General features: G+C 46.8%; 1 protein-coding gene across 1 annotated transcript in view; it reads left to right on the top strand.

The window, feature by feature from the left end:
• cadm2a (cell adhesion molecule 2a) overlaps positions 1 to 25,000 on the top strand; it is a gene marked incomplete at both ends in the record, with an annotated part of 289,548 nt that overhangs the window by 230,150 nt on the left and 34,398 nt on the right. Inside the window, 2 exons of the mRNA XM_080856424.1 lie at positions 1,335 to 1,484; positions 24,098 to 24,250. Coding sequence (XP_080712550.1) covers positions 1,335 to 1,484; positions 24,098 to 24,250 — 303 coding nt within the window. The remainder of the gene's footprint in view (positions 1 to 1,334; positions 1,485 to 24,097; positions 24,251 to 25,000) is intronic.

Below are 25,000 nucleotides of genomic sequence, written 5' to 3' on the forward strand. Positions count from 1 at the left end.
TGAGGTGACTGTTTGCATATGTAATGGCATCAAGCTGTTTATCTAGGGCCCGCAGAATCTGAGCTGATCGGTTTCACAAGCCTGTGATTATGCAACAAAAAAGAAACCATCAGTCAGGAGAGGAAAAACTTACTGTGGTTGTGCGCCTTCATCCAAACAGGCAGTTAAGACCGAGAGCCCATGTTTAAATATAGCAGTAGCCCGCAGTTCTGCTAGACTGTGCCTAATGGAATGACTCATTCATTTGGAAGGCACATATCAGATATCCGATGAGTGACTGTCACTTATGTTGATCGTCACTGTGGTCAAAATGGAGGTTAACACACCAACAAGTCGTTTTCTGGATAATCTTAGTGTAATTCCTTTTAACAGTGTTCTTGTCATACATTTGGGCTGATAGCCTGACAACGCAGGCGTGATTGCTATAACCGGTCTGAATTCAACATTCAGAAAACATTGAACCTGTTTTCTAAGGTGTTTGTGTGTTAGATGTCAACCCTGAGACAGCTCAACTGGACTGTAAGTTGTTTTGCATGTTACCCGGTTGCACAGACAAGCTAAGTTGGACTGTTGACTCTTTCATGTCAATCCCCCCTGTAAACATCTGGTCTGTCCTAACATTATTTTTGTTTTTTTTATTGACTTATTACTCTCATGGGCTATGCCAACAGGCAGTTCACTAGAGCTGGACAGCAGTATGTTCACTTGCCTGCATTGCATACTCATTTCCTATGTTTATGATAAGTGGTTGCACATTCAGGCAATATCCAATATCCAGACGTTGCAAGGCATCTGCTTCTTAGCCATACCTTTGTTTGCAGTTTGGGTTTGCCTGTCTTAAGTCTCCCTCATCGGTGTAACAGTGTAAACAGTAAAGGATTGGATGACAGCTCCTCTGTCCCCGGTACAACAAGGGCCACGCTGTCCGTCATCATATGTACACTCTATGTTGTTTGTGTGTTATGTGCCAACTACATGCATATGCAGCTCCGCTGGCCTGGAGTCAGGGATCCTTGAGAGCGCACTCCCGAATGATCACTGTGGTTCTCCCATAATCAGGCCTGGCATCAGTGTGTAGGGGGACGGATGTGTATTCCTTATTCATCCTGGCGGTCCGTGAAGTCTCCGCTCCACGCTCCCATCGCCTCAGAGTCAGTGCTGAGTTCTGCTCTATTATTTATCCACATCCCTGACGTGACCTTCTGTTCTTTCTCTCTCTCCCTTCTCCCTCTCTCTTTCTCTCTCTCTCTCTCTCTCTCTCTCTCTCTCTCTCTCTCTCTCTCTCTCTCTCTCTCTCCCTCTCTCTCTCTCTCTCTCTCTTTCTCTCCGTGCAGGGAGCCAAGGGCAGTTCCCCATCGTCCAGAACGTCACGGTGACAGAGGGAGGCGTCGCCAACATGACCTGTCGTGTGGATTCCAATGACAACACCTCCCTCCAGTGGTCAAACCCCGCACAGCAGACTCTCTTCTTCGGGGACAAAAAAGGTGAGGGGGGGGGGGGGCACCAGCTCTGCTCCAACACCCGGCCAGGCTGTGCTCAGTGGGGGGTGGTGGTGGTTGGGGGGGGGGGGGGGGGGGTAGGAGGCTGTTCGCTCGTCTCGTCTCTCGTGGCTGCTCAAGTTTAGTCTCATCCCCAGACAGTCTGCTGCTCCCAAAGTCCCTCGGGCTGTCTGAATGGCCGTGTGGTGTGCTCCATTTGGTTTGGATGTGCTGCTGGAGTCTCTGTGGATGTCCACGGTCTCTTGGGAGTGTGTGTGTAATATGTATGTGCTTCCGGAGAACATTCATGAACAGGGTTATTTATTAGTGTCTAGGACAGAACTTACTGTCTTTCTTACTCTTTTTTTTTTGTCACAGCGATCCAGGGGTGTAGTAAACCACACCACAATAGGAGTCAGTCCTTCTCAGTATATCTCAGACGTTTGATTTGAGAACTATTGGCATGCAGGAGCAGTGGCCTGTGGTTGGTGACTGGGACAATTAGACGGCATCTTCCACTCAAAGTAGGCAATCCACGTAATAGTAGATAAAAGTAGGCAATCCAAGTAATTGTAGATAAAAGTAGGCAATCCACGTAATAGTAGATAAAAGTAGGCAATCCAAGTAATTGTAGATAAAAGTAGGCAATCCAAGTAATAGTAGATAAAAGTAAGAAATAAAATAGGCCAGAATGTACAGTGCCAGTCAAAAGTTTGGACACACCTTCTCATTTTTTGAGAAGTTCTTTCTTTACTTTTATTATTTTCTAAATGGTAGATAACATTTTTTTTGTTTAGTTCATCATTCCATATTTGTTATTTCGTAGTTGAAGTGTCTTCAGTATTAATCTACAATGTAGAAAATAATAAAAGTAAAGAAAAAAGCTTAAAGGTGTGTCCAAAGCTTTGACTGTTACTGTATATTATGGACTGTCAGAAGTCTAACGTTCCAGACAAGTGTGACCTTCAGTGGATTTGTGGACGTAATAAGAGGATTCTCCTTGCATTTGATCGCTTTACCTCCAATAAGGGCAACAACAGAAAGGAATACAATGGAGACTAATCTGATTTAAAATAAAACCATCTGATTAGTAAGGACACAAGGATCTTATTAAGGAGCAGACTTAATGTGTTGTTAAGCTGATTAGTTTTTTTTTAATTAAGGATAAGGTGCTTGAGATCGTTCACACTGACCTGTAGAGCAAGGGGATGGGTCTTGAGTTGGTTGTGTTGTTGTCTGGTCTTGTGCGTTGTGCTTGAGATCGTTTACACTGACCTGTAGAGCAAGGGGATGGGTCTTGAGTTGGTTGTGTTGTTGTCTGGTCTTGTGCTTTGTGCTTGAGATCGTTTACACTGACCTGTAGAGCATTCGGATGGGTCTTGAGTTGAGTGTGTTTTTGTGCCTTTGCTCTGCCTGAGCTCAATTATGCATCTAGTGTTTTCATCATCTTTTAGTCATCACCATTCTGTCAGCATTTAGCATCACCTTTTTTTTCCTGACAAACATTCTGACGTTCACAAGTTTGTTTGTTTTGAACACAACACCAATGTGTTGAAACAGAACAGAAAAAGCAAACTCATTCAACACATTCAAACTAGGTTTTTTTTATATATATGTAATGAATTTTTACACTTAACTTCATGTCATCTCTCATCATATCAAATGTTATCTTACCTTGACCATAGCCCCCAGGGTATTTGCATTTTCAATATATGGTTTGTTGATGTTAGGGGTATGTCGGCCCAGGAACTTTCCACTTTGACCCCCGGTGATTCTACACCCTTGTAGTATTCAGCTGAGGACACATTACAACCCCCCCCCCACCCCCCCATTCTCCCCCCCCCCCCCCCTTCCACCACTCCCCCCACCCCCCCACCCCCCACCGCCTTCCTGTTTTCAACTGACACTAGTTTCTGACCTAATCGTCACCATGGGCTGCCGGCAAACATGCACGAGGGCTGATGCTGAACGCTGAGTGACCTTTAACCTTCCCCCCCACACGTGTCTTAACCCCCACCTGGACGGCACTCCTAGCCCCATCTCCGTTCACAGTGGCTGCGTGGAGGCGTTTGCAATCCGTCAGCCAGCGGCTGTGGCGGCGTGCCGAGGGACCAGCGTAAAAAATGGTTTCATTCTATTTCTCGTTGTTAACCACGCTGCCAAGAGAGGAGGAGGAGGAGGGAGGTGGGGGTGGGGGAGAGGAGGAGTGGGGGGGGGGGGGCGGAGGTGTGGGGGAGTGGGGGTTGGGTTGCGGCAGCACTCGATGCAGGAGTGAAAATGGAAAATAGGAGACGGAGAGGTGTGACAGTAAAGGAGGCGGATTTTCACAGCTTTGGCCAGAGAGAATTCTCAGGGAGATTTAGAGCATTTATTATCAAGCTGTGAGAAACACTCACTATAACAAACACTTTGTGCACAGAGAGCAGAGGAGGGGAGAGGAGAAGAGAGGAGGGGAGAGCAGAGGAGGGGAGAAGAGAGGAGTGGAAAACACAGGAGGGGAGAGGAGAGCAGAGGAGAGGAGAACAGAGGAGTGGAGAGCAGAGGAGGGGAGAGGAGAGGAAAACACAGGAGGGGAGAGGAGAGGAGAGGAGAGGAGAGGAGCGAAGAGCAGAGGAGTGAAGAGCAGAGGAGAGGAGCGAAGAGCAGAGGAGAGCAGAGGAGAGGAGAGGAGAGGAGAACAGAGGAGAGGAAAGCAGAGGAGAGGAGAACAGAGGAGGGGAAAGCAGAGGAGTGGAGGACAGAGGAGGGGAGAGGAGAGGAGATCAGAGCAGAGGAGGGGAGAAGAGAGGAGAGGAGAGGAAAACACTGGAGGGGAGAGGAGATGAGAACAGAGGAGAGGAGCGAAGAGCAGAGGAGAGGAGGGGAGAGTAGAGGAAAAGAGAGTAGGGGAGAGGAGAGGAGGGGAGAGGAGAGGAGAGGAGAACAGAGGAGAGGAGAGGAGAGGAGAGGAGGGGAGAAGAGAGGAGAGGAGAGGAGAGGAGAGGAAAACACAGGAGGGGAGAGGAGAGGAGCGAAGAGGAGAGGAGAACAGATGAGAGGAGGGGAGAGGAGAGGAGAGGAGGGGAGAGGAGAGGAGAGGAGAGGAGAGCAGAGGAGAGGAGAGAGAGGAGAGGAGGGGAGAGGAGAGTAGAGGAGGGGAGAGGAGAGGAGAGGAGGGGAGAGGAGAGGAGAGGAGAGCAGAGGAGAGGAGAGAGAGGAGAGGAGGGGAGAGGAGAGGAGAGGAGGGGAGAGGAGAGGAGAGGAGGGGAGAGGAGAGGAGAGGAGAGCAGAGGAGAGGAGAGGAGAGCAGAGTAGAGGAGAGGAGAGCAGCTGGTGTCCTCGGTGCTTGCTGCTGTGGGAGCTCCGTGTCCTGACGATGCAGAAAGCACAAACACTGGGTATTATTGCTGCTTTATGGAAAGAGCTGCAAATCACTGAAGTGTGAGATATATGGTTTTACTCCAACAGTGAAAATTGTGCATTTATACGGGCCTAAAACAGATAAATATTGAGTTGAGTTTGCGAGTATCTCTGTCTCAAGAAGCAACAGAAGGTTATGTGCAACTGAACCATTGTTCGCAGTGCACCGGTCATAATCAAGTGAGGTTAGGTGAAAGTTATTGATTCATTCTGACAAGTGTAGCAGGCTACTCAGGAACCAGAGGTGAGTTCAACGTACACAAATATTTTCAAATAGTTTTTCGTGTGCTTTGAGTTCACTGCTCACTTTGAGTTCACTGTGATATTAACACAAACACAAAAAAAAAAACGTAAAAAATGTGAAGTTCAAAGAAAAATGTGCTCGTCTCTGTGTCATGCCTAGTCAGACTCAAATCTGGTCTAGAGTCAGTGATGTCGACCAGCACCTCAGTTACCCATGCCTAGTCAGACTTAGATCTGGTCTAGAGTCAGCGATGTCCAACAGTGAAGAATTGATACACTACCCATCTACTCTAGTGCCAATTGCTGGTCAAAATGGCAAGTAATTAGTCAAAGACATATTTGACTGTATTCAGTTACTGCTGTAAGGAGAATAGTGAGAGGAGTATCAAAGAAGAAGCAACCACTGGGCAGCAGCCCCACTGTCCACATTGATTTACAACCACTTGTTACTGAGAAATGCAGGGAAGAGCTGGATAATCACGAGTGCCTCTCCTAGTTCTCCACAGAGTCAAAGACACATGGCTGAGTGGGCCATTTCGCTCTGATATTTTCTCTCTTCCTCTTCCTCTCCCCCTTGTGTTTATGCTGTGGGGTTGCTTTCTGAATGTATCTCTTCTATTATCCGTCTCACACCGTACATTATAACTGCTTCATAGATCAATAGCTTTGTTTTGTCCAAAGCGTAGTCTGTGTGAAATAGTTACTTTTTAAATGGCATGTCCTGTAAGCAGTTGGTAGTATCCAACTCTTTATAAAACTTTCAAATTCTTTTTCTCTCCACCACTCTAGTATTGATCGCTTGATTGTCGTTACACAACATACTGGAGGAAAGGCTTTATATTTCTCTTGGGGGGTGAGGTACTCAATAATCCCTTTAAATGGAAGAGGGCTGTTGGAATAACGATTCCTCTTGTCTTCAGCTACACGTCTTTAAGCTCTGCTAGCGCCTATGCTGTTTCATTTTGTTTGTGTTTAGATCAAATGTTGATGACTGTTGATGACTAAAGTTTGTGTGCGTGTGCGTGTGCGTGTTTTTGTGTGGGTGTCTCCACAATGACCTCAGTTGATGAATAATCAGTCTGAAGTGTAAAACTTAGTGCGACACAGTATGAGGCAGTTCACTTCTCCAGCCTTGTTCTTTTTTTTTTTTTTAAATCAATCAGCCTTTGCAATCATGTAACATCAACAGCCAGTGGTGTAAATCAGATCATCAAACAGAAGTACTGTCATCAGTGTGCAGGCGTAATGAAGAATGCTCATACCTCAGTTCATCAAGCAGAAGCACTGTGTGCACAGCTCTGCTCTGCTCTGGTCCTATAGCTCTGCTCTGCTCTGGTCCTATAGCTCTGCTCTGTTCTGGTCCTATAGCTCTGCTCTGGTCCTATAGCTCTGCTCTGGTCCTATAGCTCTGCTCTGCTCCTATAGCTCTGCTCTGGTCCTATAGCTCTGCTCTTGTCCTATAGCTCTGCTCTTATAGCTCTGGTCCTATAGCTCTGATCTGGTCCTATAGCTCTGCTCTGGTCCTATAGCTCTGCTCTGGTCCTCTAGTTCTGCTCTGGTCCTATAGCTCTGCTCTGGTCCTATAGCTCTGGTCCTATAGCTCTGCTCTTATAGCTCTGGTCCTATAGATCTGCTCTGGTCCTATATCTCTGCTCTGCTCTGGTCCTATAGCTCTGCTCTACTCTGGCCCTATAGATCTGCTCTGGTCCTATATCTCTGCTCTGCTCTGGCCCTATAGCTCTGCTCTGGCCCTATAGCTCTGGTCCTATAGCTCTGCTCTTATAGCTCTAGCCCTATAGCTCTGATCCTATAGCTCTGCTCTGGCCCTATAGCTCTGGTCCTCTAGTTCTGCTCTGGTCCTATAGCTCTGGTCCTATAGCTCTGCTCTTATAGCTCTGGTCCTATAGATCTGCTCTGGTCCTATATCTCTGCTCTGCTCTGGTCCTATAGCTCTGCTCTGGTCCTATAGCTCTGATCCTATAGTTCTGGTCCTATAGCTCTGCTCTGATCCTATAGCTCTGGTCCTATAGCTCTGGTCCTATATCTCTGCTCTGCTCTGGTCCTATAGCTCTGCTCTGGTCCTATAGCTCTCCTCTGGTCCTATAGCTCTTATCCTATAGTTCTGGTCCTATAGCTCTGCTCTGATCCTATAGCTCTGGTCCTATAGCTCTGCTCTGGTCTTATAGCTCTGCTCTGATCCTATAGCTCTGGTCCTATAGCTCTGCTCTGGTCCTATAGCTCTGCTCCTATAGCTCTGCTCTGGTCCTATAGCTCTGATCTGGTCCTATAGCTCTGCTATGGTCCTATAGCTCTGCTCTGGTCCTATAACACTGCTCCTATAGCTCTGCTCTTATAGCTCTGGTCCTATAGCTCTGGTCCTATAGCTCTACGCTGGTCCTATAGCTCTGCTCTGGTCCTATAGCTCTTGTCCTATAGCTCTGCTCTTGTCCTATAGCTCTGCTCTGGTCCTATAGCTCTGGTCCTATAGCTCTGCTCTGGTCCTATAGCTCTGCTCTGGTCCTATAGCTCTGCTCTACTCTGGCCCTATAGATCTGCTCTGGTCCTATATCTCTGCTCTGCTCTGGCCCTATAGCTCTGCTCTGGCCCTATAGCTCTGATCCTATAGCTCTGGTCCTATAGCTCTGCTCTGGTCCTATAGCTCTGATCTGGTCCTATAGTTCTGGTCCTATAGCTCTGCTCTGGTCCTATAGCTCTGCTCTAATCTGGCCCTATAGATCTGCTCTGGTCCTATAGCTCTGCTCTGCTCTGGTCCTATAGCTCTGCTCTGGTCCTATAGCTCTGCTCTGGTCCTATAGCTCTGTTCTGGTCCTATAGCTCTGGTCCTATAGCTCTGCTCTGGTCCTATAGCTCTGCTCTGGTCCTATAGCTCTGCTCTGGTCCTATAGCTCTGATCTGGTCCTATAGTGCTAACAGCGGCCAGATTATGGTTTGGCCACCCAGGGAGCACACGTACTGATTGCAATAATGGCCCAGAAGCACACAGACATGCCCAGCTCCACTGTTCCTCTCGTATCCCTGCTTTCTCAGGGGACATCACCGGGCTAGTGGTCCCACTTATGATCTTATTCCACTGAAAACCCTTGAGAATGAGGCGTTCTATACAAATAGACTTGCCTCTCCTTGGCTTGAAGATCTGCTATATAATTATACCTGTCGCCTTGGCTTAAATATCAGCTTGGCAAGTCTCTGTATAGCCCATTGCTGGCTATTATTATCATAAGGAAGGAGCATCTCCCACCCGGGCGTCCTAATCAAAGTGGGGCAGCTTGGTGATGTTCTTGCTTCTCAGTTGTCTCTTCAGCTCCACAGTCCCTCTGGAATACCCAGTCAGCCACATCAGCCTCGCCCACTCCAGTCCTTCCCTGCCCTGCCCTGCCCTGCCCTGCCCTGCCCCGCCCTGCCCTGCCCCGCCCTGCCCCGCCCTGCCCTGCCCTGCCCTGCCCTGCCCTGCCCTGCCCTGCCCTGCCCTGCCCTGCCCTGCCCTGCCCTGCCCTGCCCTGCCCTGCCCTGCCCTGCCCTGCCCTGAATACTAACACCTGCAGACTGTTTGACAATTAGCCGTGGGCTTCTAAGGACTCCATGCACCTACCGCATTAGTGCCCCAGTCTTGGTTGTGTGGACTCTACCAAACACTGCTCCTGTGACTCCTGCATGTGATCTAAAGCGTGTTGACCGCGCCTCTTTTATTTTCCTGAATCGGGTTCTCCTGCGAAGACTGCCTGAGAGTTTGGACTTGTGCCGTGTTCTGACCTGAATCCTTTCTTTTAGGTCAGTCTTCTGGATTGGCTTTTTTCACTATTTCACTATTGAAGTCCACCTGAGGACTCTGCATCTGGGTCTCAGTCTTTGTTCATTACCCCCTCTCCTGGCAGCTGGAGAGGATCCCTCCGGGGCTAATGTCAGTGTTCGCGCGATCACTCCAGGGCTAATGTGTGTGTTAGCGCGTCTGGGGCTTGGGCTTTGGGCCAGGGGTGTGCCTAGAACGCCGCTCGCTGCCTCTTGCAATGCATGATGGGTCCGTCTCCTCCTCATCAGCACGGCGTCTAATCAAGTACATGTTTGGCAGGAGATGGTTTATATTAAACTGCCCTCACACACACACGCACACGCACGAGACCCAGGAACCATGCATTAAGCATTCCCTCAAAAAAAAAAATACATTAGTTGGGAGATGAATTCTGCCAGGGTTGTGTTCAGCTTGGCTCCAGTCCATCTTAATTGGGTTGTTTTTTTTCTCGCTCCTGCTCCCAAGTTTCCTGTCATTTTCTATGTCGAAACACACACAGGATGTTGAACAACAGGGGAGTCAGGCATGGAGGAGTGGAGGTTTTTTTTTTTTTTTTGTAATAGATTGGATGTTTTAATGAGGTGCTATAAACAAACACTGGCCGAGTATGTGGCAGGGCTTCCCAATCCTGTGACAGGCATATATACAAGGAGCAGCCTGTCAGGGACCAGTGGAAGGAGCAGTGTTAGCTTAGCACCGCGGAGCAGAGGCCACATCCACCCTATGGGCAATACAGGCTTTTACTGACATCCACCCAATACAGGCTTTACTGACATCCACCCCATGGGCAATACAGGCTTTAACTGACATCCACCCAATACAGTCTTTTACTGACATCCACCCAATACAGCAATACAGGCTTTTACTGACATCCACCCAATACAGCAATACAGGCTTTTACTGGCATCCACCCAATACAGTCTTTTACTGACATCCACCCAATACAGCAATACAGGCTTTTACTGACATCCACCCAATACAGCATGTGAGAAGCTGAACATTTCCCTTCTCACCGTTACAAACATTCCGTACGGGTTTATGTGCTTTACCGCGACAGGCGGGAGTAAGAGACGGTGACTTCATTCATTGACACACACGCACGCACGCAGCCACCATTACATAGCATCATCACATAATATGTGAACCCTGAACATTGTTGAGAGTGTTGGGGGGTGTTTGGTGGGTTTGTTGTGTTTGTTGGTTCCACTGGGTATGTTTGTAATGATGTCGGGTGTTTACCGTAAGTTTGGTGATTTGTTTGGTCTGTCGCGATATACAACATTCATACATGATATTTGCATACACCTGCTGTTGCTCAATTACACTGATATACATACTGTTTACCCACCATCTCATTCATTTATCATGTGCATTGCAATAGAATTCATAAACTGGTTAACATGTACTCACACTTCCTTGTTCTCACGCTCACGCACATACTGGTCCCATCGCGAAAGCGCGCTCGCGGTGGAATGTCACTTTTACATTGTGTCACCAGTGGAGGGAGCGGGGCATTAGGTCACAGGGGTGTTTGTCATGTTCACATTTCATGTTCGTAATTACTGTGCATTGTAGGGTTATTTACTGTTGGGTTAAGTGGTGATTCAAAGCATAACCATACATGTGTTATTTAATAGATATTTCATGTGTTAAATAAGGATAGTTAATAGTGAGCAAGATGTGTTTGGTTTCCCCATATTCATAGGTCAGCCCTATGAGGCCAATTAGTGGCAATAGATAGGCCTTCTTAAGAGGCTAGCTCAGTGCCATTCGAGAAGGGAAGGTAGAAGGACAGCTTTCCTGCTGAGAGGAGCTGTGTACAGAGGTAATACTGTGGAACTACATTTTGGATATGGAATCTTTGTTTTGTTTGAAGTACTTTGTTTTGTGCTGTTATTACTTTTGCTAAAATCCTGATTGGGAAAGAAAATAAATCTTTTTGCATTTAAAACGTAAACCACTGCTCCTGCAAGTCTGTTTTCCACCATCTCCAAAGTCCACATCCCTAATCGTGGGCTGGCCGCGGCGGTCACTCACATTTGGTGTCAGAAGTGGGATTCTGTGGCGCCCTAGAGGAAACTGGAGAAAAGAGGTGGCAAAAGAGGTGCGAGGCGTGGGCGAGGTCGAGCGCAGGCTCGTGGCACGTGGAGCAGGATGGAGCGTAGGCTGGACCGGAGTGACCCACCAGAGGGCAGTGGGACTGAGGAAGTGCTACAAGGGGCAGACGGTGGACCAGCGGAGACGGCACAGCGGAGGCAACATGAGCAGCCAGGTGATATAGCTGGGTTGTACACCCTGCTAGAGAAGACTTTGAAGTCCCAGGAACGGGAGGCTAGTAAGCAGGAGCAGAGATGGCGAGGGGTGCAGATCCAACTGAACCAGCTCCGTGACGACGTTGAGCAAAATCAGCCACTACGCTCACCATCTCTGTCGCCTCAGCAAAATCTACCGTCACCACCGCAGCCACAGCCAGATCTACCGCCACTGCCGCCGCAGCAGCCACAGCCAGATCAGCAGCCACCACTGCAGCTTCAGCCCCAACTGCCAGGTAATGTAAACCAGGACAGGGATGGCGCCGCTCCAGTGGCATGGTCCCGAAAAGCTGTTCCTAGGTATGTGGAAGGTGAGGATATCGAGCAATACCTCACCACCTTTGAGCGACTTGCTAGGGCCTATCGCTGGCCCAGTGAAGATTGGGCGGTGTATATCGTGCCGCACCTCAGTGGCAAAGCCCGCAGTGCTTATGTCGCAATGGATATAAACCACAGTATGGATTATGCCAGAGTGAAGGAGGCGATCCTAGAAAAATATGAAATTAATGAAGAAGTCTACAGGAAAAGATTTCGTGAGCCAGATGTCAGGCCGGGAGAGTCTCCTAAAGAACTCTACCAGCGGCTGAAAGACACGTTCCGTAAGTGGATTAGACCTGAGCAGAAGTCGGTCGAAGAGGTAGCTGAAGACCTCATCCTGGAGCAATTTTACCGCACCTTGTCACCTGAAGTCAGGGTGTGGGTGAAAGAGCACAAGCCCCAGACTGGCCAGCAGGCCGCAGTACTGGTGGAGAACTTCCTTGCAGCCCGCCGAGGCCCGAAGACCTTCCGTGCTGAAACTGGACACAGAGCCACGGCCCCTGGTAAGCCAGATGGGTTTGGTGGTGGTCCTAGACCTAGAGAGCAAAGTAGAGGGAATGAGAAAAGCCCTTATAGACCCTATAGACCGACTAGTGTTCAAAGAGAACGCCCTGCCAGTCGTGTTGTGTGTCACTACTGTCACAAAGAAGGTCATGTGCGACCAGATTGCCCAGCTTGGCAGCCCAAAGCCCAAGGACACTGTTGTCTCCCCGGGTCAGAGGAGCAGAAACAGGGGGTTATGGGTAGGTTGCAGACTGTCCCAGTGCTAGTGGGGGGAAAAGGAACTAGTGCCCTCATTGATACAGGTAGTTCCCAAACACTAGTCCAGCCCCATTTAGTGGACCAGGAGTCATATATCAGTGGCAAGAGCCTGACAGTTATTTGTGTAAATGGTGATGAGCATGTGTATCCTGTAGCCAAGGTGTATGTAGAGGTGCAGAGCCAGACTTATCGCCTTACTGTAGGGGTAGTTGAGGGTCTCAGCCATCCAGTAGTCCTTGGACAGGACATATTGATCTTGCCTGAGCTGGTGCAGGCCCATAAGCCGGTAAATGTGGTCATGACTAGGTCACAAGCAAAAGTCCAAGCAGAAGAACCCCAGGAGCTTAGTGAGCTCAGAGAGATGCCATTTTTTGATAGCTTTGAGATAGCTAAAAAGCTAAAAGCTAAGAAAACCATAATGCAGAAAAGAAGAGAGAAGTTAGTGGGGACCCTTAGGAGGCAGAAAGATGTAGATAGCACTCCGATAGAGAGTAAAGTGTGGGAAGACATGACCCTGGATATAAAGCAGCTACAGAGCCAAGATGCTTCTTTGACAGAGGCCTGTAATAAAGTCAGTAGTAAAGATGGTGTGGCTACAGGTGTGAAGGCGTCACTCAATGGAGAAAGTTTTGTGATGCATGGAGGGGTGTTGTATCACCAGCCAGAGGGAGAATTAGCAGAGCAGCTAGTGGTTCCCACAGTCCTGAGAGAGAGAGCCCTGTCACTGGGTCATAGCATCCCCTGGTCAGGTCATCTCAGCACGACCAAGACGTTTGAGAGAATTGCGGCTAGATTTTATTGGCCGGGCATGTACAAAGACATTCAGGGCTATTGTAAGTCATGCAGTATATGTCAGATCACGGGCAAACACAAGACTAGCCCATCTCCACTCCAGCCACTTCCCATAATTGAGGTTCCTTTTACCAGGATAGGGATGGACATTGTTGGGCCTCTTGAGAGAACACCAAGAGGGCACCGGTACATTTTAGTGGTGTGCGATTATGCGACACGCTACCCTGAGGCGTTTCCACTCCGTAAAGTAACTGCCACCACCATAGCGCAAGCCATCCTCCAGCTGTTCTCGAGGGTAGGGATACCCCAAGAGATAATCACAGATCAGGGCACAGCATTTTTATCCAAGAAGCTAAAGCAGGTGTATAGCTTACTTGGGATTAAGGGGATACGGACCACACCCTATCACCCCCAAACTGACGGCTTGGTTGAACGCTACAACCAAACCATAAAGAGCATGCTACGGAAGTACGTGTCAGCCAATGGCAAAGATTGGGACCGCTGGCTACCATACCTGCTGTTCGCATACCGGGAGGTGCCCCAGGCATCTACAGGTTTCTCTCCATTCGAATTGCTGTATGGGAGACCAGTGCGAGGCCCCCTGGATCTGCTAAAAGAAGCCTGGGAGGGACCAAAGGCACCGGAGACCCACAGCATTCTTGCCCATGTCCTGCAAATGCGGGAAAAGATGGAGGAGATGACAGAGCTGGTCCGGGACAACCTGGAGAAAGTGCAACTCCGCCAGAAGGTCTGGTACGACAGAAAGGCCAGACAAAGAACTCTTCAGCCGGGGCAGAAAGTCCTCCTGCTTCTCCCCACATCTGAGAACAAGCTGCTAGCTCAGTGGCAGGGGCCCTACACCATTACCCGGAAGGTGGGGCCTGCCACATATGAGATCAACATGCCTGGGCGGAAGAAACCAAAGCGGGTCTTCCACGTCAACCTGCTTAAAGAGTGGAGGGAGAGAGTTCCTGAGAGCAGTCTACAGCTCATGGTGCAAGCCGTTGGAGAAGAAGAGGATACTCCAGAGCAGTTTTTTCCAACTGCTCAACCACTTGCACCCCTGGACCTAGCACACCTTACTCCACAGCAGCAGAGAGAGCTGGAGGCCATCATTCCTCCGGGTCTGTGTCGGGAGACACCTGGAGTCACCACCCTAGTGGAACACTCCATTCCGCTAAAAGATAGCACACCGGTACGTCAGCGTATGTACAGGATCCCAGAGCGTCTTCTGCCTCTACTTAAGGAGGAGGTGGAGGAGATGCTGTCCCTGGGGGTCATCGAAAGATCCCACAGTGAGTGGAGTAATCCCGTTGTGCTGGTCCCTAAAAAAGATGGGAAAATTAGATTTTGCATAGACTTTAGAAAAGTTAATGCACAATCACACTTTGATGCTTACCCTATGCCCAGGCTGGAAGACCTGATTGAACGGCTGGGTAAGGCACGCTACATCACCACCCTTGACCTATGCAAGGGTTATTGGCAGGTGCCGCTTGCTAGGCAGGATCGGCCCTATACTGCCTTCAGAACCCCTCAAGGGTTGTTCCATTTCCTCGTTATGCCCTTTGGCCTACAGGGGGCACCTGCGACCTTCCAAAGGCTAATGGACCATGTACTTGAGGGCACGGAGTCCTATGCCGGAGCATACCTGGATGATATAGTGATCTATAGCACCACATGGGAGGATCACGTGCGTCATCTGGCTGATGTTCTACGCCGCATCAAGAAGGCAGGACTCACAGTGCATCCCAAGAAATGCAACTTCGTCAAACCCGAGGTCCGGTACCTTGGATATGTGCTGGGCAGGGGCCTGATCAAGCCCCAGAAAGATAAAGTGCAAGCCATCCGTGATTGTCCCCAGCCGCAAACCCAAAAGGACGTTCGGTCTTTCCTGGGTCTGGTAGGCTGGTACCGGAGGTTCGTGGCAGACTTCTCTACTCGAGCTGCACCTCTTTCAGACCTGACCCGGAAGTCTGGGTCTAGTCGAGTGCAGTGGGGTGCAGAACAGGAGCGGGCCTTCAATGACCTGAAGGGGGCCCTGTGTCAAGAGCCCGTGTTGCAGAGCCCAGACTTTGACCAACCCTTCACAGTGCAGACTGATGCGTCCGGCATTGGTCTTGGCGCTGTGCTGCTCCAAGGGGAAGGGTCTGACCAGAGACCTGTGGCTTTCATTAGCCGCAAATTGTTCCCCAGAGAGACTAGATATGCAGCTGTGGAACTTGAGTGTTTAGCCATAAAGTGGGCTTTGGACACTTTCAGATATTATCTGCTTGGCAGAGACTTCAAGCTGGAGACGGATCACCGAGCGCTTCAGTGGCTCGGCCGCATGAAGGACTCTAATGCCCGGATTACCAGATGGTTCCTGGCCCTGCAGCCCTACCGGTTCCAGGTCCAGTATCGGGCTGGAAAGCAGAACGTTGTTGCTGACTTTCTGTCACGCCACCCTGGTGTTGAGACATCAGAGGGGGAAGGAAATGTGAGAAGCTGAACATTTCCCTTCTCACCGTTACAAACATTCCGTACGGGTTTATGTGCTTTACCGCGACAGGCGGGAGTAAGAGACGGTGACTTCATTCATTGACACACACGCACGCACGCAGCCACCATTACATAGCATCATCACATAATATGTGAACCCTGAACATTGTTGAGAGTGTTGGGGGGTGTTTGGTGGGTTTGTTGTGTTTGTTGGTTCCACTGGGTATGTTTGTAATGATGTCGGGTGTTTACCGTAAGTTTGGTGATTTGTTTGGTCTGTCGCGATATACAACATTCATACATGATATTTGCATACACCTGCTGTTGCTCAATTACACTGATATACATACTGTTTACCCACCATCTCATTCATTTATCATGTGCATTGCAATAGAATTCATAAACTGGTTAACATGTACTCACACTTCCTTGTTCTCACGCTCACGCACATACTGGTCCCATCGCGAAAGCGCGCTCGCGGTGGAATGTCACTTTTACATTGTGTCACCAGTGGAGGGAGCGGGGCATTAGGTCACAGGGGTGTTTGTCATGTTCACATTTCATGTTCGTAATTACTGTGCATTGTAGGGTTATTTACTGTTGGGTTAAGTGGTGATTCAAAGCATAACCATACATGTGTTATTTAATAGATATTTCATGTGTTAAATAAGGATAGTTAATAGTGAGCAAGATGTGTTTGGTTTCCCCATATTCATAGGTCAGCCCTATGAGGCCAATTAGTGGCAATAGATAGGCCTTCTTAAGAGGCTAGCTCAGTGCCATTCGAGAAGGGAAGGTAGAAGGACAGCTTTCCTGCTGAGAGGAGCTGTGTACAGAGGTAATACTGTGGAACTACATTTTGGATATGGAATCTTTGTTTTGTTTGAAGTACTTTGTTTTGTGCTGTTATTACTTTTGCTAAAATCCTGATTGGGAAAGAAAATAAATCTTTTTGCATTTAAAACGTAAACCACTGCTCCTGCAAGTCTGTTTTCCACCATCTCCAAAGTCCACATCCCTAATCGTGGGCTGGCCGCGGCGGTCACTCACACAGCAATACAGGCTTTTACTGGCTTCCACCCCATGGGCAATACAGGCTTTTACTGACATCCACCCAATACAGCAATACAGGCTTTTACTGACATCCACCCAATACAGGCTTTTACTGACCTCCACCCAATACAGCAATACAGGCTTTTACTGACCTCCACCCAATACAGCAATACAGGCTTTTACTGACATCCACCCAATACAGGCTTTAACTGACATCCACCCAATACAGTCTTTTACTGACATCCACCCCATAGCCAATACAGGCTTTAACTGACATCCACCCAATACAGGCTTTACTGACATCCACCCAATACAGTCTTTTACTGACATCCACCCCATAGCCAATACAGTCTTTTACTGACAGGATGCAAACATTTACAAACATGTTGCTGCAAACATGTTGCTGTACTGCTTGATACTGCTATACTCTGGAGAAGTAGAACTTGCTTCAAATAAAACTCCAAAGGTAGAATTGTGATGTTACATAAAACGTATGGATTTCTTATACGTACAGAGACTGTGAAGGGGATTTTCTATCTCCATGGAAATCTAAGTGAATTCAAAAGCACTGCCTCACTGTCTTCACTCAAACTTTGACACATTTTGGTTTGGGGCTAGAAATATTCATAACAGATTTTATACCTATGCAGACTGTTCCTTCAGAAGATGGCTGCCCCGAGGCTACAGGCATGATTGAATCAGATGTGAATCAGATGAACCCGTGGCTTTCTCAAGGCCGCAGTTAATGAATCCATCACCGACTGTCATTACCAAGAGCCAACATTAGTCATCAGTTAAATCGTTATCAAATTTTAACATAAATTCCATTAGTTGTTAATGGTCATTTCTTGCGCTGTTACATGTTTTGTGCTTATTTAATTTTTTTCTCTTTCATGATGCTAATGTCATATTTTAATTGAGAACATCTGGCACTCACCTGAGATGGGTTAGGTCATTATGTAAACTTGTATTTTAATTAGCTTCTTAAAAAGCAAAATGCCATTAGGCACATGAGTGCCCGTGTTATGCATTCATTAAAAATGCTCAACCGAGCACGATATTGAAAAAATAATTGCAAAGGTTAGAGGGAAACATTCACTTACATTGCAATCAACACTGGTGCACAGCTTACACACCATACTCACCACGTGTACATTTCTTTTTCAAGAACACTTAAAACATTTGACATCACTTTATTAGCAGTTGTAATAGTACATCAAAACATGTAGAGTAGTAAGATGCTGTATGAGGGATGAGTATTTAGGCCTATAGCATTGACATCTGATGTTGTTGTCTTGTTTTTGTTTCCTTGTTCAAGTTTAACTTCTTACCTCACCAACAACGAAATAGAACCTATCAGTGTGTATCAGTAGTCCGTGTGTGTACGTATATGTAGATTATTGAACATGATTAAACATTACACATAAGTAAGAAATAAGTCGACTATGCTAATCTCACCTTCCATAACGAATTAGTGTAACATATAGTAATACCATAGTTTAAAATAACATTTAAACACCAGACCATCAGCAGAGATGATCAATCCCAGTCAGGAACAGGTGGTGTGGGTCTTCCTTTCTGAAGAGATCATGTGATGACTAAAGGATGTGATGTCATAGTGATGAGTCAGGAGATCACATGATTGAACAGGGGCGGCAGGTGGGCTCTAGCTCGCCTAGAATCCAGATCTGAATCCTCACTGGCCATTTATGAATCTCCATGGACACACACACACACACACACACACACACACACACACACACACAGACCAGAGGTCAGTGCCATTTTCCTATCTAATCACACACAGCTGAATTTTAAATGTTCTACTCCACTGATCTATTATTCAATCGTATCCATTTCCCAGCTCACTTCACCTTGCTGTTTTGGAACATTGATCTGATATGAAGCCATGGTCAGACCCTTCGATGCATTCATAATCTGCGATGACCCTCGAGCTGTTTGCAAGGCCTCTTCAAAGCTTGCTAACTGTTGGAAAAGTTTGCTCACTCTAATGGTGCTAACTCTAAAAGTTTGCCCATGCTCTTTGGTTTGTGAAACGTCAGAACGAGTGAATGAGTGAACTTACGGAGACATGGACAAACGACTAACTTAATGCAGTCTGTATGTGTTTTGATTCGTGGTGCTTATAATGCTAGAGCTGAGGGCTGGGTTCTCTGGGAATGCATATGATGTTTAAAATATAAATCGTCCTTACAGTAGATAAACGTTTCAAATGAATGAATGCAAATCGTATTTTGCAACAGTATTTGAGATATTAATTGTGTCAAGGACTGAGTAAAGATTAGGCAGGGCTCTGGGCTTTTGTGCTACAGATATTTATTGCGGCACGTTTATCAAAATAATGGCTTGGCTATATGTATTCTTTTATAAAATCCCACTGGTAAAAGGTTTGCTGACAATGAATTTACAGTAAACAAAAGATAGTCCTGTTCATTGCAGTGCCCCAAACGCCTCCAGCACTACGGTTATAGCAGATCTTTTTAGCGTCTCTTGTCATTTCATTTATTAGCTCGTTGTAAGTGAGTGACAAACTGTGTCTGACAGGAACGTAAATAGTGAGAAAGAATTCGAGACGGAGGTGGAATTCCACACTGTGCTTAGAACGCACATTTTTATTTGTATTAACTACATTAAATACAAAGGAGGGAGAGGGATTTAACACTTAGAACGTAAGAAAAGAGAGAGGTGAGAGATAAGATTTTAACAAAAATGTTTTTTTTTTTTTTATTAACTTCATTAATTACAAAGGAGAGGGGGGTCCATGCCCGTTATCAAAATGCGTAAATGTCATTAAGACTGAGACGCAGTGAGTGCTTGTATTGTATGCATCAACATCCAAAGTAAGAATGGTCCCCGAACAGTGGATGATGCGGTCCATTTAGCCTGTTCAGACACCTGCCCACTGCTGCGGCTCGTCAGCACTTAGACGCTCCCATGCCCAGCCTCCTGGCACGGCGACAGACGGAGACGGGAACAACAAGCCGAGGGCCTAGTGGGCCGTGACACTGGGCATGAGGATTCAGCTTACCAGCACAGCACATAGTCTGAGCAGGAGGTCTGTCGTTAGGGCGAGACAGAGAGAGAGGTGAGAGAGAGAGACAGATAGACAGATAGACAGAGAGACAGGCAGAGAGAGAGAGAGAGAGAGACAGATAGACAGAGAGACAGAGAGACAGGCAGAGAGAGACAGATAGACAGAGATACAGGCAGAGAGAGAGAGAGCCAATCTAGCTGCTAGGTATGTGGCAGCCTGCCATAACCTTAGGGACAGCCAGTAAGAATAATGTGTATGTGTGTGTGTGTGTGTGTGTGTGTGTGTGTGTGTGTGTGTGTTTATGTGTGTCTATGTGAATGTACAGTGTGTGCATGTGTATGTGTATGTATGTGTGTGTATGTGTGTATGTATATGTGCGTATATATGGTTAAACTGTATATGTATACAACCATTATTCAGTGATATGTGTGTGTAACATGCTTTGACAATAGTGTTGTAAAACATTCATGTCAATAAAGCTTATTGGAATTTGAATTTGAATTTGAATTTGAGAGAGAGAGAGACAGATAGACAGAGAGAGAGGAGAGAGAGAGAGAGACAGATAGACAGAGATACAGGCAGAGAGAGAGAGAGAGAGAGACAGATAGACAGAGATACAGGCAGAGAGAGAGAGAGAGACAGAGAGACAGGCAGAGAGAGAGAGAGAGGAGAGAGAGAGAGAGACAGATAGACAGAGATACAGGCAGAGAGAGAGAGAGAGAGAGACAGATAGACAGAGATACAGGCAGAGAGAGAGAGAGAGACAGAGAGACAGGCAGAGAGAGAGAGAGAGGAGAGAGAGACAGGCAGAGAGAGAGAGTGAGAGAGGAGAGAGAGACAGAGAGACAGAGAGACAGGCAGAGAGAGAGAGAGACAGATAGACAGAGATACAGGCAGAGAGAGAGAGAGAGACAGATAGACAGAGATACAGGCAGAGAGAGAGAGAGACAGAGAGACAGGCAGAGAGAGAGAGACAGAGACGAGAGAGACAGGCAGAGAGAGAGAGGAGAGAGTAAGAGAGAGAGGAGAGAGACAGGCAGAGAGAGAAAGAGGAGAGAGAAAGAGACAGAGAGAGAGAGAGAGAGAGAAAGAGAGAGAGGAGAGAGACAGGCAGAGAGAGAAAGAGGAGAGAGAAAGAGGAGAGAGAAAGAGACAGAGAGAGAGAGAGAGAGACAGAGAGACAGGCAGAGAGAGAGAGAGAGAAAGATAGACAGACAGAGAGACAGGCAGAGAGAGAGAGAGAGAGAAAGAGACAGAGGGAGAGCAACAATGGAGGAGGAAGAGAGAGAAAAGACCCAACAGCGAGAAAGCGAGAGAGGAGGAGTTTAGAGAGAGATTTAGATTGGTGGAGTGAGGAAGAGCCAGGGAGAGAGGGAGAAAGAGACCAAAAGGAGGAGAAAAAGAGGGGGGTAGGACTGGAGAAAGAGAGTGTGTGTGTTCCACAGATGACCCAGTGAGAGAAAGAAATGTTTTTCCCTTCCACCGAGGGCTTGGAGATGGCGGTGTGAGTTAGGGGCAGATTTACACAGAGAGTTGCTAATTACCAGCCACTTTCCAGCTGCCAGTGTTTCCTGTAGAAGCCGTTAGCGTGAGCCTGTGTGTGTGTGTGTGTGTGTGTGTGTGTGTGTGTGTGTGTGTGTGTGTGTCTCTACTCCAAGATGCACCGTGGGAGGGCAGGCGGAGAGGAGACTGGAGACAGCACGCTTGCAGCTCTTTGGAATGAAGGAATGGAACCGTGCATTCCTCCAGTGTCTTTTTTTATTAGTGGAAAACTGAACATAATGTGAACGTAGTTCATTTTTAGAGATCATTGTAATAGAGTAATATATATAAATTTTTATGCATGTTGAAGGCTTATCATGTTGGTGCTGGTACCGTTCTGGTTCTGGTGCCGTTTTTTTTTACTTCCGCTCTTTTATTTGTATTAATTGCTAATTGCTAGCAAGATGCTAGCGGAGAAAACTAACGAAACCTCTTGAAATGTGCTCACTCTGACACTATGACAAACTAGTTTGTCAACAACTGTCCTTACACAGTCAAACATCAAGCAAGTGCAACACAAGACAAAGCAAGGCGGCAAATAAGCTACTTACTAGTTCGGCAAACAGTAGAAATCGGGCGGCTTCAGACAAACCTACCGAACGCAGTAATATGCCTACGTACCCTGGTATGGCAATGGCACGGAGGCGATTCTTCATATTAAAAGTCCTTGTAGCGGCCCATTTTTTTTTTGCTGTTATTTGAAGGTAAAACTGCCTATCCTTACCCTAGTCCTGAAGTACAATTACTGCATAATTCCACTTTAAGCCATCCTAGATAGGCGTCCTAGAATGGTGACTGGATGTTCTACACAAGGTCTTCTCAGAGCAGATCTAGAGGTGTGTAGGTGATGGCAAGTGGCCTGGGAGATCCCCTCAGAGCAGATCTAGGACCTGTGTGGTCCAGCTCTGTCACTTCTCCAAGTCTCACAGGTGGGTTTCTACCGGCACTGGAAACTGGAGTGACAGGCCAGGTCACCTGAGTATGTGGGACATGACACAACACTTCATCACACTGTACTTTCACCGTATCACATGTGGACATGTCACAACACTTCATTGTATCATGCCCGACATAAAAGGAAGTTGAGGTTTGAGTTTTTACAGGCAAGGTTAACATTCTTCTGCAAAGTTAAAGGTTTTACAATGACAGCAGTAATATACAGGGTTGGGAAATCAGTGGCAACCAAATGGCACTTGATACGAAAATCAGCATCATTTGTAATTCAGATTCTGGTGTGCAGTTTCCAAACTAAATTGGTATTATCATTTCCCCTCCTCCTCCTCATCATTATCATCATCATCATCATCATCGTTGTCATCATCATCATCATCATCCTCATCATAATTATCATAATGATCATCATTCCCCATATGCAAACCTTCTGCTGCTGTTAAAATGACATGTATGAATGTAGACGCTGTTGATGCTGGAGAACAGTGTTATGGACCAGGTGATGCAACTGTTGTCTGTGCCTTACATCACAAGCTTTATGACATAACGCTGATGAAGTATGTGACAATGTCACTTTATGACATAAGGCATATGAAGGATGTGTCATTGTCTCTTTATGACATAAGGCCTGATGAAGTATGTGTCAATGTCACTTTATGACATAAGGCCGATGAAGGATGTGACAGAAGTCACTTTATGACATAAGGCCGATGAAGGATGTGTCGAGAGTCTCTTCATGACATAAGGCCTATGAAGGATGTGACAGAAGTCACTTTATGACAAAGGCCTTTGAAGGATGTGACAGAAGTCACTTTATGACAAAGGCCTTTGAAGGATGTGACAGAAGTCACTTTATGACAAAGGCCTTTGAAGGATGTGACAGAAGTCACTTTATGACATAAGGCCTATGAAGGATGTGTCGGATGTCACTCTATGACAAAGGCCTATGAAGGATGTGTCAATATCACTTTATGACGTCAGGCTAATGAAGGATGTGTCGGATGTCACTCTATGACATAAGGCCGATGAAGGATGTGTCAATGTCACTTTATGACGTCAGGCTAATGAAGGATGTGACGGATGTCTCTTTATGACATAACACTGATGAAGGATGTGTCTGATCCACCACAGAAATTAGACATTAACGTTTCCCCCTTTTACATAGAATTTGTGGCTGCATCCTCTAATTAATGATTATCTATGTGTATATGGGAGTCATCAACATGATACGATCAAGGACTGAGCGACATAGGAGGTTGCAGCTGCCATTAAACTTTAATCATTATGCACTTTACGCCATACATCCTTCATCCTACACTGTACATAGCTGAATTGTAATGTTTGTAATGTCTGTATATATTGTTTGTAATTATTGTAAATATGTGAGAGCTGCAAGATCCCAGAATTTCCCCACAGGATTAATAAAGTATTTATCTATCTATGAAACGGGTGCTCATCATTTCCTGTAAATTGGATATCCTGAGTTATCCAACAGCAGTATCCTTTGTTTCTGGCATTGATTTTTTTTTTTTTGGTTGAAAATTTCTCAGTGGAAAGAATTACGCTTCAAGTACAGTGTCCCAGGTTTTCTAAGAATTGCGTTGAAACCTCAAGCATGCTTCTCTGAGGAAAATGGAGGTAAATTGGAGTGTTTCTGCTCTGCCTTGTCACAGCGTCAAACGTTCTGCATCACCCCACTTCCCCTCAGTATAATCAGGCTGTGCACTCAAATATAAGAAATATAGAAATCTATATTTTGTTAATATTTAATGTTTGAAGTCGCTGTGGATAAAACACCTAACCTTAACTCTAACCTTATATTTGTCATGTCTTGAGGGAAAATAACTCTCGGTTATGAAGCCCTGCTCTGGTACGGTGTCTAATCTCTGCCCCTCTCTCTCCACAGCTCTGAGGGACAGTCGGATTAACCTGGTGCGAGCCTCATGGAAGGAGCTGACCATCAGCATCGGCGAGGTGACCCTGGCTGACGAGGGCCAGTACACGTGCTCACTCTTCACCATGCCTGTGAAGACCGCCAAGGCCTTCCTCACCGTGCACAGTAAGCACTTAGATAATAGATAATAGATATACACACACACACACAGAGACACACACACACACACACACACACAAACACACACACACACACAGACACACACTCATACACACACACACTCATACACACACACACACACACACACACACACACACACACACACACACACACTCATACACACACACACACACACACACACGTGTCTTTACTTAAAGGCGCATGTCTTAACCCTGGCAAAAAGGTTGATAATTGAGCTTGAGAAAGACCTGTATTTACTTCACTCTCCTTATGCCATAGAATTAGATGGAGAAGGGTGAACATGTCCAAAGAAAGATTATGGGCCCTATCTTGCCGATCAGAAACGCAAGTAGGACGGCGCCAAGCGCAAGTAGCTGTGTGGGCGGCTCTATGGCGCAGTTGCTATTTTAACGGCGGAAAAAACACACTTGCGTCCAGCGCAAGTGTCAAAAGGGTTGGTCCAAAGGAGGTTACTCAGCCATAGGTGTGGTTTGGGCGTATTATGCAATAAACCAATCGGAGCGTCATTTCACATTCCCTTTAAGAGCGAGAAGCGCATAGTCCATAGCGGCTTGTTATTTTGATGGCGGAATTACCTGGTGGAAGACCGGAGAAGTTCACAGCCGAGGAGACCGACGTGAGATTTACACCAATTTTTTGGCAAGCCATATATAATTACAAGGAAAATAAAGTATTTACCACTTGAGGAAATCATTGTGAAATCCAAATCCAAGA

This window comes from Sprattus sprattus, assembly GCF_963457725.1.
Source record: "Sprattus sprattus genome assembly, chromosome: 1".
In the NCBI taxonomy this organism is placed as follows: Eukaryota; Metazoa; Chordata; class Actinopteri; order Clupeiformes; family Clupeidae; genus Sprattus; species Sprattus sprattus.